Source organism: Chiloscyllium punctatum, chromosome 36, assembly GCF_047496795.1.
Source record: "Chiloscyllium punctatum isolate Juve2018m chromosome 36, sChiPun1.3, whole genome shotgun sequence".
NCBI classification, from domain to species: Eukaryota; Metazoa; Chordata; class Chondrichthyes; order Orectolobiformes; family Hemiscylliidae; genus Chiloscyllium; species Chiloscyllium punctatum.
Genome location: NC_092774.1, coordinates 5278782 through 5294192, shown reverse-complemented (window position 1 = coordinate 5294192; position 15411 = coordinate 5278782). Strand labels below are relative to the sequence as shown.

The 15411-nt window shown below is 42.3% G+C and overlaps 1 gene segment (V, D, J or C); it reads right to left on the bottom strand.

Moving 5' to 3' along the window:
- Nucleotides 1–7153: 7153 nt before the first annotated feature.
- On the bottom strand, nt 7154–13570 carry LOC140461081 (T cell receptor alpha variable 38-2/delta variable 8-like). The segment is given in 3 exon segments: nt 7154–7238; nt 13139–13424; nt 13525–13570. Coding segments are annotated over 3 exon segments (417 nt in total).
- Nucleotides 13571–15411: the final 1841 nt, after the last annotated feature.

Sequence of the window (15411 nt, the reverse complement as noted above, 5' to 3'; positions counted from 1 at the left end):
TGAACAGCGACAATGCAGCTAGCAAACTCTGTAATTGCTAGGTGGTCACTTCTAACAAGTACATGTGGAAATATATTTCTAGTTTATTTTTAAGTCCTGTTTTATGCTCCTGTCAGACTGGATTTTTGTGTAAATTTAAAAATGATTTCTATTCTAGACATGACTCATTGAGAGTTAGCCAATAACTCAATCCTTTGAGACGTTCAGACAGAAGGACAGGATGTGCCTCTAAACTGTATGTACGATATTACACGGCGCAGCTCTGCTTTATATTGGTACCAGCAGCGTCCAGATACAGGACACGAGTTCTTTGCAAATAAATATTCTAATGGTGATAAACACGAAGGAAATTTTCTTAACATTCGTTCCTCTGCAAATCAACAATCCTAAAACACTTCAATCATCTTCTGAGTTACGTTAATGCATGGTTTATTGAGAGTGGTTTCGCACGCTAGAGACTAGGGTGGCGATGAATGATCTGTTAACAATGTTGAACAAACAAAGAAATTAAGGAAGGTTTCCAGCAATAGGAAGACAGCCTTCGCTGTTTTAATAAAGAGGCTCACTACATTGTGAGATTTATCCAATGTATACAAACCAGTCATGAGCCGGAAACACACTTCGCAAAGTGTGGACTGTAACTACAGAAAACCAGGCATGTCAGATGGGAAACGATAGATGGGAAACTGTGCGAACTGGGCCTGAAAGTAAGACGATCTGTGGAATTGCCTATCATGACGAAAGTCAATGTATCGCATGCAAAAACTAAGTAACAAAGGGACAAAACACAAATAAAAAAATCACCAGTGAATTTCTGGAATTCAGTTTGATACATGTGTTGAAAGCAATTATTTCTGCGCTCTGAGATGATGTTGCTCTAGTTTGTATCTTGCAGTATGGTTGTCCTCTCTCACTGATCAAATCGGAATCAATTTTCCCCCTGCATTTGCAGTAATATGAAAGTGCAGATAGTGCAGTTTTTGTACTTTTTGTACAAGGGAGCAACCACTGAAGTTGCTTTGTCCCCTTATGAATTATAACACTCAACCTTTCGGACAACTTATCTTCCCGCGCTGCTGCCACCTGCTTCTGAACTGAGTTGATTAGATTAGATTACATTACATTACAGTGTGGAAACAGGCCCTTCGGCCCAACAAGTCCACACCGACCTGCCAAAGCGCAACCCACCCATACCCCTTACCTAACACTACCATGGCCAATTCACCTGACCTGCACATCTTTGGACTGTGGGAGGAAACCGGAGCACCCGGAGGAAACCCACTCAGACACAGGGAGAACGTGCAAACTCCACACAGTCAGTTGCCTGAGGCGGGAATTGAACCCGGGTCTCTGGCGCTGTGAGGCAACAGTGCTAACGCTTCACACAAGCAACACTCCAGGTCATTTGTAATGTTTTGATCTTGTTTGCTAGCAGATGCAGTTTGAGATGGAGGACGGAACGCACCAAAATCGACCAATGAACATATGTCAGTCAAAACAGGTTAACACACACATACATACATCGACACACACATACACACACACACACACACACACACACGCACACGTACGTAGACAAATACACAAACAAAGAAAAGGCACAACTATCTCCAGTCAAACATACTCTCACCCATATAGATACTCAAATACATGCAGATATGCATGGACATTTTAACACCGACATGCACTTTAGTTTAGCTCCCAGTGCACACACGCTCAAACACAAACACATTCTCAGACAGACATACGCAGATACATACGCATAAACACTTGCAAGGAATACACAGACGAAAATGCACACGACCACGTGGACCCAAAGACGGATACTTATGGTTCTTGATGATTGACGACTGCGAAACTATACAAAAGTAAAGTGAGTCCAGTTCTGTGAAGACTTTGTGTTTAGTGAGACAGAAAGGCATCCACACAGAGGGAGGAAGGAATATAGAGGGAACACATTGAAGCGTGCTGGGAGGAACCAAAAGAGGGAGTTATAATCATGCTGAACCTGAATATACAGAAACATCAGGAGTCCACAGATAGGAGAAACCTGCAAAAGTGACATAAGAGTTAGCAGCTTTTATTATGAGATTGAGACTGTGATCAGTGATGCGGGAGGTTGCACTTGAGAGTTTGTAAATTGAGCAGGGGGCATTGTGTGGGTCCACAGAAATTTTGTGATGTTGAATATTCTCGAGTGTGGCTTGCATGGATAAATTGGGACATAATATTAACTCGTTAACAACAAAACTTGATGTAAACTGTGCGAACTGGGCCTGAAAGTAAGACGATCTGTGGAATTGCCTATCATGACGAAAGTCAATGTATCGTATACTTATGAGTCAGTTTTGAGGACAGTATCTGCAGCACAGCTTGGGGTGGATCGTTTCACTGAATGCCAGTTCTCTTCCAACTGACATCACAGCATCATCGCTGATCAAAGAGAGTGAGGTCAGAAAATCGAGAGAAATGACAGCTATTTGCTGAGGCCGGGGTTAAAGAACGAGTTGTCTTCAAATATCAGATTCTCTGTTACAAAGAGGACAGAACAATGTGGGTCTCAACATCTGGGTTGTGTGTGAAGTATTTCTAACAGGTAAATTGAAAGTAAATACATTTCACAATCTTTATATATCATGTTTATATTAACACCACGCTGATAGTTTGCAAGGTATCTGTGTTTTCCTTTTCAGTCCTGAACAGTGCCGATTCACTCACAAAGTCATTCTCCACTATGATTACTCTGGTACTGACAGCAGCCATGCACAGAGCATAAGTATGTACTTGCAAACTGTTCTTCAGGTTATCAATGTAAAACAAATCATGCTGAAGATCGCTTCTCTGAAGATCTTCAGGATTCGAAGAAGATCACCAGTTTTATGTTGACCGGGCTAGAGCTGACTGACACTGCCTTGTATCACTGCTCTTTCAGCGACCACACAGTAATGAAAAACAAGTCTCACAACTTGGCAGAAACTATCTTCGGATCGTGGATGGCTCTCTATCTGGTACTTTTTGTCTACAATAACAGGCAACTACAGTGTGCTGTGAAACGTTCAATCACACACAGAGTGGAAACCAAGCAAACCTCCGATCAAAGTGCCACACAACTGTTACTCGGAGCTGCTGAGAAAAAAAAAACTGCAGAATAGAAGCACACAAAGAAACACAGATAAGAATCCAATGAGAAAGCACTTGTTCTAATCCATCTCATCAACACCCTGGAGTCGTGTCAATTGCAGAAAGAGAGCAAGGAGGCAGTTCACATTCTCCGAACTTCACATCATCTCTGTCACCAAGAGGCTGCAAAGTGGGAGCAATCAGATGTATATCAGTTTACTGAGGGCGTGCTTATTTTAAGAATACATGACACTGAAATGTTGATTCAAGTGCATTAAGGGAGTTCTGAATCAATCCTCCCATCTCTGGTCTGATTACATAGAAATGTGTATGTTGGTTGAAAATACAAAACGGTACACAGTTGTGTGTGTGCTTGTGTGCGTGCGTGTGAGAGAGAGGGAGAGAGAGAAAGAGAGAGCGAGAAGGAGACAGAGAGACAGAGTGGAAGGGAACTGTGAAAAATACTGTACTAGTCCCATTCTGTAACTGAAATCAAACTCCTTCTCTCAGAATGTTTCTCCATGTCAATGGCATCAATGTTCCAAACGCCTTTCCCAGTTAGTCCCTGGAGGACAGACTGTTTCATATAACATTTCATCTAACAGGATGGTGTCATCGAGGTTTCTCCCTCTCCTTCACGCTTTCTTACCCAGTGCATTGCTCCTTTTTTGCCCATTTTAACGAGGTACTCAATTTCTCTATATATCCCCTCTCTGGGGACATTTACATGGACTGGAGCCAAGCCAGTTTAAGAATGTTCCTTTATTTTGCTGTCTTCCCAGTATGTGATGATGTTTACTCAGCCAAAGAGAGAGGCAGAGACAGGAATCACCGGACATTTTCTGAGACACATTTGTAAAACCAACACGATCAATCTGCTTACGTCATGTGCTGGTGCTGATCAATCCCAGGCAGGGCCTGCAAGGGTTAGTATCGTACATGAATGAATATAACGAAGGTTTTAATCCAGAGGTCTAACAGCAAATTTCTGCTCGTAAATACCTTCCAAACGAAGTCTTTACTTCGAATTTCAGCATGTTGACAACATCAGGCTCTCTTACATATTATTGTCCAAAGGAAAACGGAGAGACAGATCCGATCCAGACCTGTTAAAAAAAAACCCACAAGAGGACATAGAGTATTTTCTGCTCTTCTCAAAACACTAGGATGCCACATTCTCACCAACTCTTCGAGTCAGATAATTATAAAGATCAGGAGGAGACCATTTGGTCCTTTATATAACAACCTACTGTGTACACTGCTGCTCAATGATTCTCTCTTCACTACTACTTTCACGAATCCGGCCGTTGGGTCTCCACTGTTAATATTTGTGTCTCTGGTTTATATTATGAAAGCGTTGTTTTCTTTTCTTCTGTACGAGCAGCTTGATCTTGTATCCCAGGTCTTCATGACTCACTGCATGAAGGTTCAAATCGTCACGCCTATTGCACCATACAGTCTTAACAACATAAAACTTACAATGAAAGATATGATATTCAGGCGGTCAAAAATGTTCCATCAGTCAGTGAGATCATGGATGATTTCATCATCGTCACCTTCACTCCCCTGACCTTTCTCCCTTGAATCCATAAATGATTGAAATTCTGTATAAGTTGACGTTGAACACACTTTAATGTCCAATCTTGATAGGGAATTTTGGTTCAGGATAAGAAGTATTCATTGCCCTCAAAAAAGAAATCATGACACAACAGAGCACCGGGTGGCACTGTGCTCCAGAGTTAACACTTCTACCTCACCGAACCATTGACCCAGGTTCAATTCCAGCCTCTGTGCGGTGTTCCCCACACGTGAAGCATGCCATTCATATTTCTTTGAAATGCAATCTGACGATAATCGGTGCACAATGTACATAAAATGCAGATTTTCCAGACTCTCACAGACATGGAATTTTTGGCCCAGACATGATTCTGCACTCCATTGGAGGAGCTTCCCCTCTCATAATAGGCCAAGGATCTCGATAAATGACAGAGCAGAGTTAAAGGCTTGAATGGTCGACCTTGACTTTTATGTCTTATTGTCTTCCATTCTTTTAGGACTGAAGACGTGACACGGGTCCGAACAAAGAATTGTTTGCACTGAATTTTAGTTTTCTGTGCACTCTCTGTCTTTATTTAAAAAGTGAAGAAGACAGCTTCGCGGATCAGGTTCTCATTTCCTGCGGGATTCATAGACTCTGTCGACACACCCTATTATGTCGCCCCAACTGGAAATCGACTTGAGAGAGTCTATTGCCTCTGTTCGGTTTTCCTCACACATTGGATGAATTAAAATAAACAAGATTCCCCTTAATCTCCATACACCAATGTGTCATTAGCCCATGTCTCACAGCGAGAGTGCAGTTCGGTGCTCGATATTGATTCAATCTTCCAACATTATCAAATAAAAATATTCTTCCAAACTTCGTGCATTCTCAAAAGTTGCGGGACTGCAGGAAGTGACCCGAGCTGTGCTTCACCTCGTGTGACATACATATCATAGGTTTTAGTATGTTGCAGATTCACAGAAGGTTTTTTTTACCCTGGTGCTGTTTCCCTGTGCCGATTTCCTGCTTTTCCTCCAGGTTCGTGCATGCCATTTGTATCCGATTATTTATCCAATGACACTCCCTTTTGTAAAGTTTGAACCTGCCATTACCATGATCCCAAATATCGCATTCTACGTTCTTAAGAACTACATAGTGCCCTGAAATTTGCATTAAGGACCATTTTGCCCCTTCCAACTTAAGCTGTTCGATTTAACAGTAAATTCTGCCTCACTGTCAAAAATGGAATGCTGATATGCGAGCAAGGCCCCAGAAGAATCCTCCAGTTGTTCTCCAGGATTCCCTGCCAATCAGTAATTCCTCTCACGGTCTCTGTATCTCCAGTCTGCTGTGGAACAGCTTTGCTGTAAGTGACAACGCTTTAAGGAAAGCTTGATGGAGCCGCCTGACCTGGTTCCTGAAAAAGAATTGAAGTAGAAAGACATTGATTGTACCTCGACCCTATACAGCTCCTGAGCTTGCGTTCAGAGGTTCGATGTTTTTATTCTTTTGTGTGTTCTAAAATCAGAGGTACAGAAAGAAATCAAAGGATAGGGCAGAGCGAACTTGAGACTGAACCCAGTGAAGGCCTCTGACAGGATCCAGCAGAGGGGGACATATATTATTCAAACTAAGTAGTGACAGATGGCCAGAGTAAAAGTGAAAATGGTAAAAGAAAAAATGAGAGATGCTGATGGATGCGTTTGAGACGGACTGCATTGATGAGGGTGGCATGATTTGCAGATCTGCAATTTGAGAGGTATCACTTTATGAGGCCGCAAGGAATTTTGTGTGGGCTGAAAGCCTCGGAGTAGAGTGCATAGGCATTGGAAAGACATTGATTAACTTGGAGACATTCAGGACAGCAGATACTGGAGACTCAGAGTTTCAAAGTGTGGTGCTAGAAGCAGCATAGCAGGTCAGGCAGCATCCGAGAAGCGGGAAAGTTGACGTTCTGAGCATGATTACTGATGAAGCGATTATGCTCGGAACATCGACTGTCCTGTTCCTCTGATGCTGCCTGACCCACTGTGTGTTTACCAGTGCAACAGATTTCCGTCATTAATTTGACAATTGCACGACTTGCAAAAAATGTTGAATTAGGGCAAAATTGACATAAGCCTGACAATAAGTCTGCTGAGATTCTGGGGGATTCCTGCCATGCATGCAAACGGATTTATCCGAAAGCTTGTCTCTCTGTTTTACTTGTAATGAGGGTAACGGAGTTCACTGTGTATCAATTCACTGAATTCTGTACATACAGCACCACCACTGACAGCAGGCAGTGAAGTGGGAGCACCTGCGGACAGGACAACAGTTTTATGAGGGCGGGGTTTTAGAAAGTGTGTCTACAAGAATCCAACAGCCCTGTTGTACAGAGGGCAGTGACAATGCGGCTACCCATCTTGGTTGTGTGGCAGGCCTCTATAACAGGTAAATATGGGAAAATACATTTAACGTTTGTTTACCAAATCCCATTTGAAAATAACGTCACTTGACTTTGTTGCAACTGATTTCGATTTTTTTCTTTTCAGCCCTGAGTTCCTGAGAATCTGTCACCGGACACTCTCCACACCTGTTCGGACAGAAAGAGAGTTCGTCAAATTGGGCTGTTGCTATGAGACTGCATCGAGTTATTATCGGTTGTTATGGTACTGACAGCAACCAAACTAACCGACGAGGCTTGCACGAATAAAGTACCCTAAAGGTGCCAAACAGAAAGCAACGTTTGCTGAAATCCATTCTCTGCAGAATTAGAGACCGACAATAAATTCAACAGTTTCACTATCTCGGGCCTGCAGCTGACTGGCACCACCATGTATTACTCTACTCTCTGACACACTGGATTGAAATGCACCCTCAGCTTCATACACAATCTGTAGGTGGGAATTCCTGTCTGGGGGTTTCTGCAGAATCGCAGGAAGATACAAACACAAAGAAGTGGCATCAGGCTCTCAAATAAAAATCATAATCAAACCAAACTAACCACCGATCCAACTGCCACCTAAATGCTTGCTAGAGTAGACCAGACAGTAATCTAACAGTCAATTCAATTGAAATAAGGGACAAAATTCCTGTTCTGAGGGAAGGTCTCCAGGCAAAAACATTAACATTGTTTTCTCTTCACAGATGTAGCCAGACCTGTTGAGCTTTTCCAGCAACTTCATTCTTGTTTTGGATTTATACAACTTGCATTTATTCTGGTTTGTTTTTTCCCAACATTCCATATGCCTTCTCTATTTCCTGGTGCACAATAGGACCCGCTAAATCCCTCCGAGCTATTGCTTTCAAGTTCATCATAGGTAAACAGATAGACGGACAGAGAGGCAGAGAGACAGATCAGTAGATAGATAGATAGATAGATAGATAGATAGATAGATAGATAGATAGATAGATAGATAGATAGATAGATAGATAGATAGATAGATAGATAGATAGATAGATAGATAGATAGATAGATAGATAGATAGATAGATAGATAGATAGATAGATAGATAGATAGATAGATAGATAGATAGACAGACAGATAGACAGATAGACAGACAGATAGATAGGCAATACGGTGGCTCAAGCCATATGACACTGCACATGTTATAGGTTTGCATCCTGAAAGCATCTTCACTCGACCCTTTACCCTCGATTAGTTAGGAAGTCCTCTATTCATACTATGTTGTTAAACAGCCAGACGTACATCACTTCTCAAACATGTTTCTAAAAATCAATATGCATTAGATCTTCTCGTCACGTTTTAATCAATTTTAGTAGTTGTTTCTTCAAAACAAACTTGCACTAAACATCTCAGGAAGAATTACTCCATCCCGAAGCCATGTTAAATCACCTTGATTATGTGATGTGAAGGTGAAGTCAACATAGTCATAGAGGACAACGTGATTGCTCTCCCATTGGAGAAATATGATTAGTGGCCCGCCTAAACACAGTGTCACCACGAGTTTGCAGAAGGTAGGGCGTTCACTGACACCTTGACACAGTGCAAGAAATTTGATGTTTTTGTTCTTCTTTGCAATCCGTGTGCCCTACCTGGTGTTACTCATGCACTGAGGATATATCAATCTTTATGCGTTTTAAGACTTCTAGCACCTCTTCTTTTGAGATGTGGACTCTTTTCAAGACTTCACTATTTATTTACCCGAGTTCCCCAGCTTCTATGCCATTCTCCATAGTCAATTTTGAAGTGGCCGTTCGGGATCTCACACATCTCCTGTCTTTTCTGTCATAATTGGACTTGTTGATCAGTCGTGGACCCTAATTTTTCTGTAAGTATTGTACTTGCAGAGTCTCTTTGAATCCTTCTAAAAATTACCAGCCACAGCTACTTCATGTCTGACTTCTGGCCTGATGATTTCTGTCTTCAGTGTACTCTGATACCCGTATATTCCTCAAACGATTCACTTGAACCCAGGTGTCTATACCTGACGTGAACCCTATCCCTGCCATCCTTGTCCTTCATACTGATGGGATCATGCTGTCCCCGACGTCTGGTTTTCTCGCTTTTGAATGCCTGCCACGTTTCTCTTTATTTCTTTAACGTCTCTCTAACTGCAAACTCTCTCCCCAACTGTCTTTTGAAAGTTCCTTTCTAACATCATTAAATTTGGCCTTGCTGTGGTTTATACATGAAACATGTGCACTGGGTCGACTGATTTCCACACCAATTTAAAATCTAGTCTTATTGGGGGTCACTCATCTCAAAGTGTTTTCACACTAACACGCCAGTCACTTGCTCTGCATTGTTGCTGAAGAGGAGGTCGAGGTTTGCCCTTCTGTCAAACGGCTATCTACATATTGATTGAGAATTGAGACACTTAACAAATTCCCTCCCACTCAACCCCGTTAGATCATGGCAGTCCATGTCTATGTTTGAAAAGTTGATATCTCCTACGATTCCAATTACAATTGTCATTCTTACAATTATATGCAATCTGCCTAGATTTTCTTGCTGTTTGTGGTGCAATCCGATCAAAGTAATCAGTTCCACTCATAAACCATCAGTAGTCGATGTTCCTTGAATAGCCAAGCTAAGTAATGTCATGATTATTTCCCGTATCGAAAACACTACTCTGCCTCCTGTCTCAGCTCCCCTGCTATGCTTGTGTTAGCAATCACACACCAGAGCAGTGAGCTCTGAGCCCTGTCCCTCCCTCGTTCCTGTTAGCTATGATATTCCAGTCCCACGTTCCCCTCTATGCTCTGAGTCTACCTGTCTTACTTGTCCTTTGAAATAAAGTCAGTTTAATTAATCAGTCTGCTCTGGTTCTCTGTCATGTTCTTACAAGTCTTGCCGACTTAACTCGTTGCTTTTACCTCTTTACTATCCTCAAGCATCTTTCTGTCTCACTGCTGCTTAGTTTGCAGATCACTGCCAGAGTCGATGAAAACCCTCTCATGAAGCTCCAGTGCATCTCCCCGCCAGGATATTGGTCTCACTGCAGCTCAGGAGCAACGGATTCCCCTGGTACAGGTCGCTGCTGCTACAGAAGCGATTCCAACAGCCACAAAGTCTGAATCGCGTGGCCTGCAATGGTTCCTCAGCCAGACACTCATCTGCCTCATCCTCCAGTTCCTACACGCACTAGCATGTGGCACCAAGAGTCATCCAGGCATTACTGACCTGACGCTTTGCTTTTTAACCTTCTGCCTAACTCCCTATTAAATTTGCAGAGCATCATCCTTTCAATCTCCCAATGTCATTGTTGACAATGTGTAAAAATAACATCGGGCTTCTCATGATTCCCATTGAGAATGTGTTACAACAGCTCTGCGATGTCTTTAACCGTGGCACCAGGGAGGCAACACACCATCTTGGAATTTTGCTCATGGCCACAGAAATAACTCTCTATGCCTCAGACTACAGAGTCCCATATTAGATTGCATGCTTTGACTCAGCCTGCCTGACAACACAGCGAAACACATGTCTGGTGCTGTTATTTCTGCTGAGTGGCGATCCCGCCGAGATTATTCAAAAAAATGTACTTTTTTGAGAGGAGGACAGCCACAGGAGACAGCCTCACCATTGCCTACCTCTCCTGGCAGTCACACATCTAATTTGAAAACATATGCGTTGTGACCACAACCCTGAAATTACTACTTACCACATTTTCTGTCCCCAGCATGCTGTTCAGCTCTTCCAGCGGCCCTCCAACTGACCAAAGAGGTCTCAGCGAAGGCGCATTCAGGCACGCATGCACCAATTATAGTGGCCAGACTAATTGACCGCTCCCTCATGTCCCAGGTCTGACAGGAGGAACAGACCATTTCGCGAACTGTAATTTCTGTCGATTTAGCGAATGGCAGACAGTGGAGTTGCTGCTTGCCCTCTTCAACAAAATCTTTTGTTCACCTAGGCCATTTCTTGAGTCTAAGCTTTGGCACCACGATCATAAAGTAGCCAACGGAAAATTGGCTGGAAGCAGACCCAGAAGTGCATCCCTCTCTGATTTGCCTGAACTCCCATACTGAGCTCAAATCCCAACTTTTCCAGTCATTTGGCAGTTGCACCATGGGAGAAGATTGGCCTTGCCTTTATACTATATGGTCTGCCTTGCTGCAAAAATCAAAGTTAACCAGATTTCTTTATTAGTTTAATAGATTTCAGAGCTTCAGCAGGAAGAGAGCTTGTTGAAATTTTCCTTATGCCTGAATGAAGAAATGAAGCGGCCCTTAAAAGTCCGTTGTTTCCTTCCCACAGGTAATGCATAAGATTAAGATTTATGTTCTTAAACTACAGCACTTAACACAATTCCCAGCGTTTGCATTGTCCTTCTGGTCACACTATTTGAAACTCATCGGGAAATGATGGAGATTAACCTCATCTGGGATTCAAACATATTGAGGGCAGCAATACATTGCAGCATCGGTGCACAGACTTTAGATTCACTCTTTGAAAAGACAACTGTGGCACTGTTGAAAATGGAGGACGGTTTCTTTCCAAAAAAAAAACACATCATGAGATGAAAACATTCATTGAACACTATGTAATAAAAATGTGAAACATAACCCAAACCGCTTTGAAAGGGTCAGTGGGTATGTATTAAAGTTTTCAAACAATCTATGCACTTTTCCTCCTGGCAACCTGTCAGAAGACAATACAATATTTCTAGGCCCTAAATAATTTTAAAACTTATTGTTTTGCCGTGAGTGACTCTTTCTCTTCATCAATCAATGCATTCATTCTCAACATTACCCAACAACATATCATCACACCTCTATGTCTCACTTTTACCATTTCCAAAAATGTCTCTCTTCTACTACTACTAATCTTCTGCACTCAGTCTCAATTCCTATATTCCAAAGAAAAGGCAAGGATACAATAAAGCAAAAAAGAAAAATGTCAGATAGCTTCATACCTGTGTTTGGGAAAATGCTATATTTTACAAATGATACAGTAATAGTGTGTTTATAAATGCATGCTGCATTGCATTTGGTTAGCTCCGGTGACTGGAGAGATGGTTTGACATGCAGCTGATGTAACTCCTGCACAAGGCTACAATGAAAATCTCACCTTCACTAATTCTGTGAAGCGTGATGACCCTCAGTTTAAACCACAACCAGTCCTCCCCTTCTCTGACAAGAAAGCAGTCCTCTCTGATTGTGGCCACTTTTCCTTTCTTTCATATAAGGTTCAGCATGGCTCCATGAAGGATAGATGTTGACTGTCATCGTTAGTGCGATTCCTCGAGGAGATAACAAGCAGTGTGAATAAAGGAATATAATATATTTGTATTTCTGTGAAAAATCAGCCACTATATCTTCGGCAGTACAATGAGAAAACAACAAGTGTCCAAATTCATGCATCACGAAAAGTTAGAATTCAAGTTTAGCGGGTAGTACGAAAGGTGAAAGGAATGCTTTCCTCTATTGCGAAGGGAAAGAAGTCTATACTTTTTAAAACAAACAGAATGTCAATTATGTGGTAGCAGGCCATTTGTCCCATTGAGTCCACACCGACTCTCTGAAGAGAACTCTACCCAGACTCAGGCCACCTACCCTTTGCAAACCTTCATTTGCAATCGCTGATCCACCTAGCCTGCACATCCCTGTACGCGATGGGATAATTCACATGGCCAATCGCCTAAGATGCGCATCTTTGCACAATGGAAGTAAACTGGACCAAACTCAAACAGACACGGGGAGAATTTTCAAAGTACACAGAGAATATCGCCCAAGAATGGAATCAAATCTTGGTCCCTGGAGCTGTGAGGTAACAGTTCTAACCATTGAGTTACGGTGTCTCTTATTTGCTGAGCTGCTTATGGAAACAATATGTGACAGTTTGAACTGAGATTAATTGGTATCCTTGCTTGCTTTCTGGCTGAATACCTGATATTGTGTTTCTCTTTGTGGTTATATCTGCTTGCGATTCTGCACAAAGAGGAAACGGCAGTGGATTCCACCAAAGGTTTTTGTACGATGTTTGGAAAACATTCTACCACTGTGAGTTTGAAAGCGCAATAATACATGGCCCCGTCGGTCCGCTGCAGTCCTGAGACAGTTAAACTCGTGAGTTTGTTGTTCTTCTCGAGTTCCATCGAGAAACGATGTAAGGCAAATTGTGCTTTACTCTCGCTACCTCCAGAATACTTCAGCATTATAAACTCGGGCTGCGTATCTGGGTGCTGTCTGTACCAGTATAGCCAGTAATAGTCCGATGCAGTATCGTAGGAACAGCGAAGAGTCATCAAGTCTCCTTCTGTACGAACATCAGACTTTAGTGACTGAGCGACAGAATCTCCAAGACTCAGGTCTGAAAATGAAAACAGATATTAAATGCAAAATGTAACGCTGGCGTCAGTTTAAGATGTCAATTGATAAAGAAATTTGAAATTCATTTCATCCATACTTACCTAATACAAATGCTCCCCAAACAAAAGAGATGCTGAGTATCAGCATTGTCACTGCACTCTGTGGAAATGGACAGTTAAATATTTGAAGAGACCCAGTCGAAATCTCCGCCCTCAGCAAACTGTTGTCGTGTCTCCAGATGCTATCAATACATTGCCCTCTGTCATCAGTGATGCTGTAAGAGCGAAAGGCGTCATCAGATTTTCAGTGGATTCACATACACCAAGGTGAGGTACACTCACTCTCCTTAAAACAGATCCACGATAATTCTGATACATCGAGTTCGAGCCATGATGAACAAACTCCCACATGATGTCAAGACCCTTTCTTTCCCTGCCCTGCTCCGGAAATTTGCTGCAATGTTTGCAGTTACCCAGTTAATATGTGCACTATCATTACTACTGTGTGTGCTCCCTGTGAATGTTAGCGCATCCAAAAATACATATGGCACCATAAATCGTCCAAACGCAAATTACAGGCCTCAAATCGCATCAGTGAACTCTTTCTCAAACTTGTCCGTCAGAAAAATCAATATCACTCCTTAAAGTTTCACTTTCATTCTGATCATCTATTGCTGTTCCCCTATACCCACTCTGAAAACTAGCTGTGGTCCTCTGTAGCCTCCTCTCAGTAGCCTTCAGTGGACTCAGTCTGATCTTCCGTCCTCTCTTTCTGCTGGTGCCTACCTGACTCATTGATTACAGAATGCCCTGCAGACCAGGATGCTGATTCATGGCGCAGTGACTTTCCACTTTGATTCAGTGTTCGGACCTTAGAGCAGTGGGTGCCATCACCCACCCTTGACCATGTAGTATCACAACAGAGAGTCACAAGATGGAGGTTGAAAGGGGAATGTGTAACCGCCAGTTAATCCACATAAGCTACTCAAGTAGTGGAAGATTCTCGTGATATCCAGTTAAATAATTGGCTTCCTGATTTGATACTGTTCAGGGTGATTATTTATCAGAGAAGTACCCCACAGCCATGCTTGTGGCACAATGCATGTCTCCACTGGAAAGGAGGAGAGAATGAAGAGAGGAAGGCAGTGTTAATAGGGTATTTTTTAACCTTTAAGAGAATATACAATGCTTATGTAGCCGTGAGAATGACCACTTGAGCCCAATGAGTTATGTTTCCTCGTTGGTGTCAAGGTCAGTAAGGTCAAAGACCAGCTGCAGGAAATTCTTCTGAGGGAGAGTTAACAGATTTGAGGTTGTGGTCCATGTGATATCACCCCCTCAGATCGGAAGGAATAATCAGGTCCAGAAGGTAAACTTTTGGGTAGAATGAATTTTGTTTTTGGTCTGGAACACAGTGATTGAAAACCTGTTGGAGGCAAGTTCAGCTGGGACAAACAAGAGGGTATTGGATGATTATTTCGATAAGAATGCCATACAGGGTCATGGGGGGAAAAACAGACAGAACTTTAACATTAGGTAATATAACTGGTGGAGTCTCAATGGGCCAAATGTCTTCCAATGCGCTATAGTAATTCTGTCATTCTTTGTGGTCTCATGCCCACCACAGATGGGGGACATGATGAGACGGTCATTCTGGGATCTTCCCACCGCTCTGCATCTCTTTCAATTATAATTTAATTGTAGAAAAATATAGTGTCCAGCCTAAGACTCGAGTAGTGACTAATGGGATAATGACCGATTGGCGTATACGCCTTAAGCAGATTTCCAGTTTAATTTGTTAATGTGATGTGGGAATCTATGGCTACGCCGGTGATTGCTATTGTCCATTCCTAATAACTTTGAAGAAAATTTTGGTGTATTCCTTTTTGAAGCATTTTAGTCCTTTGGATATCAGGATTCCCAAAACAGTTTTATCTGATGGAGGGTGTTATCCAGCAATTACGATTAAAGGATGATATACCTTATATT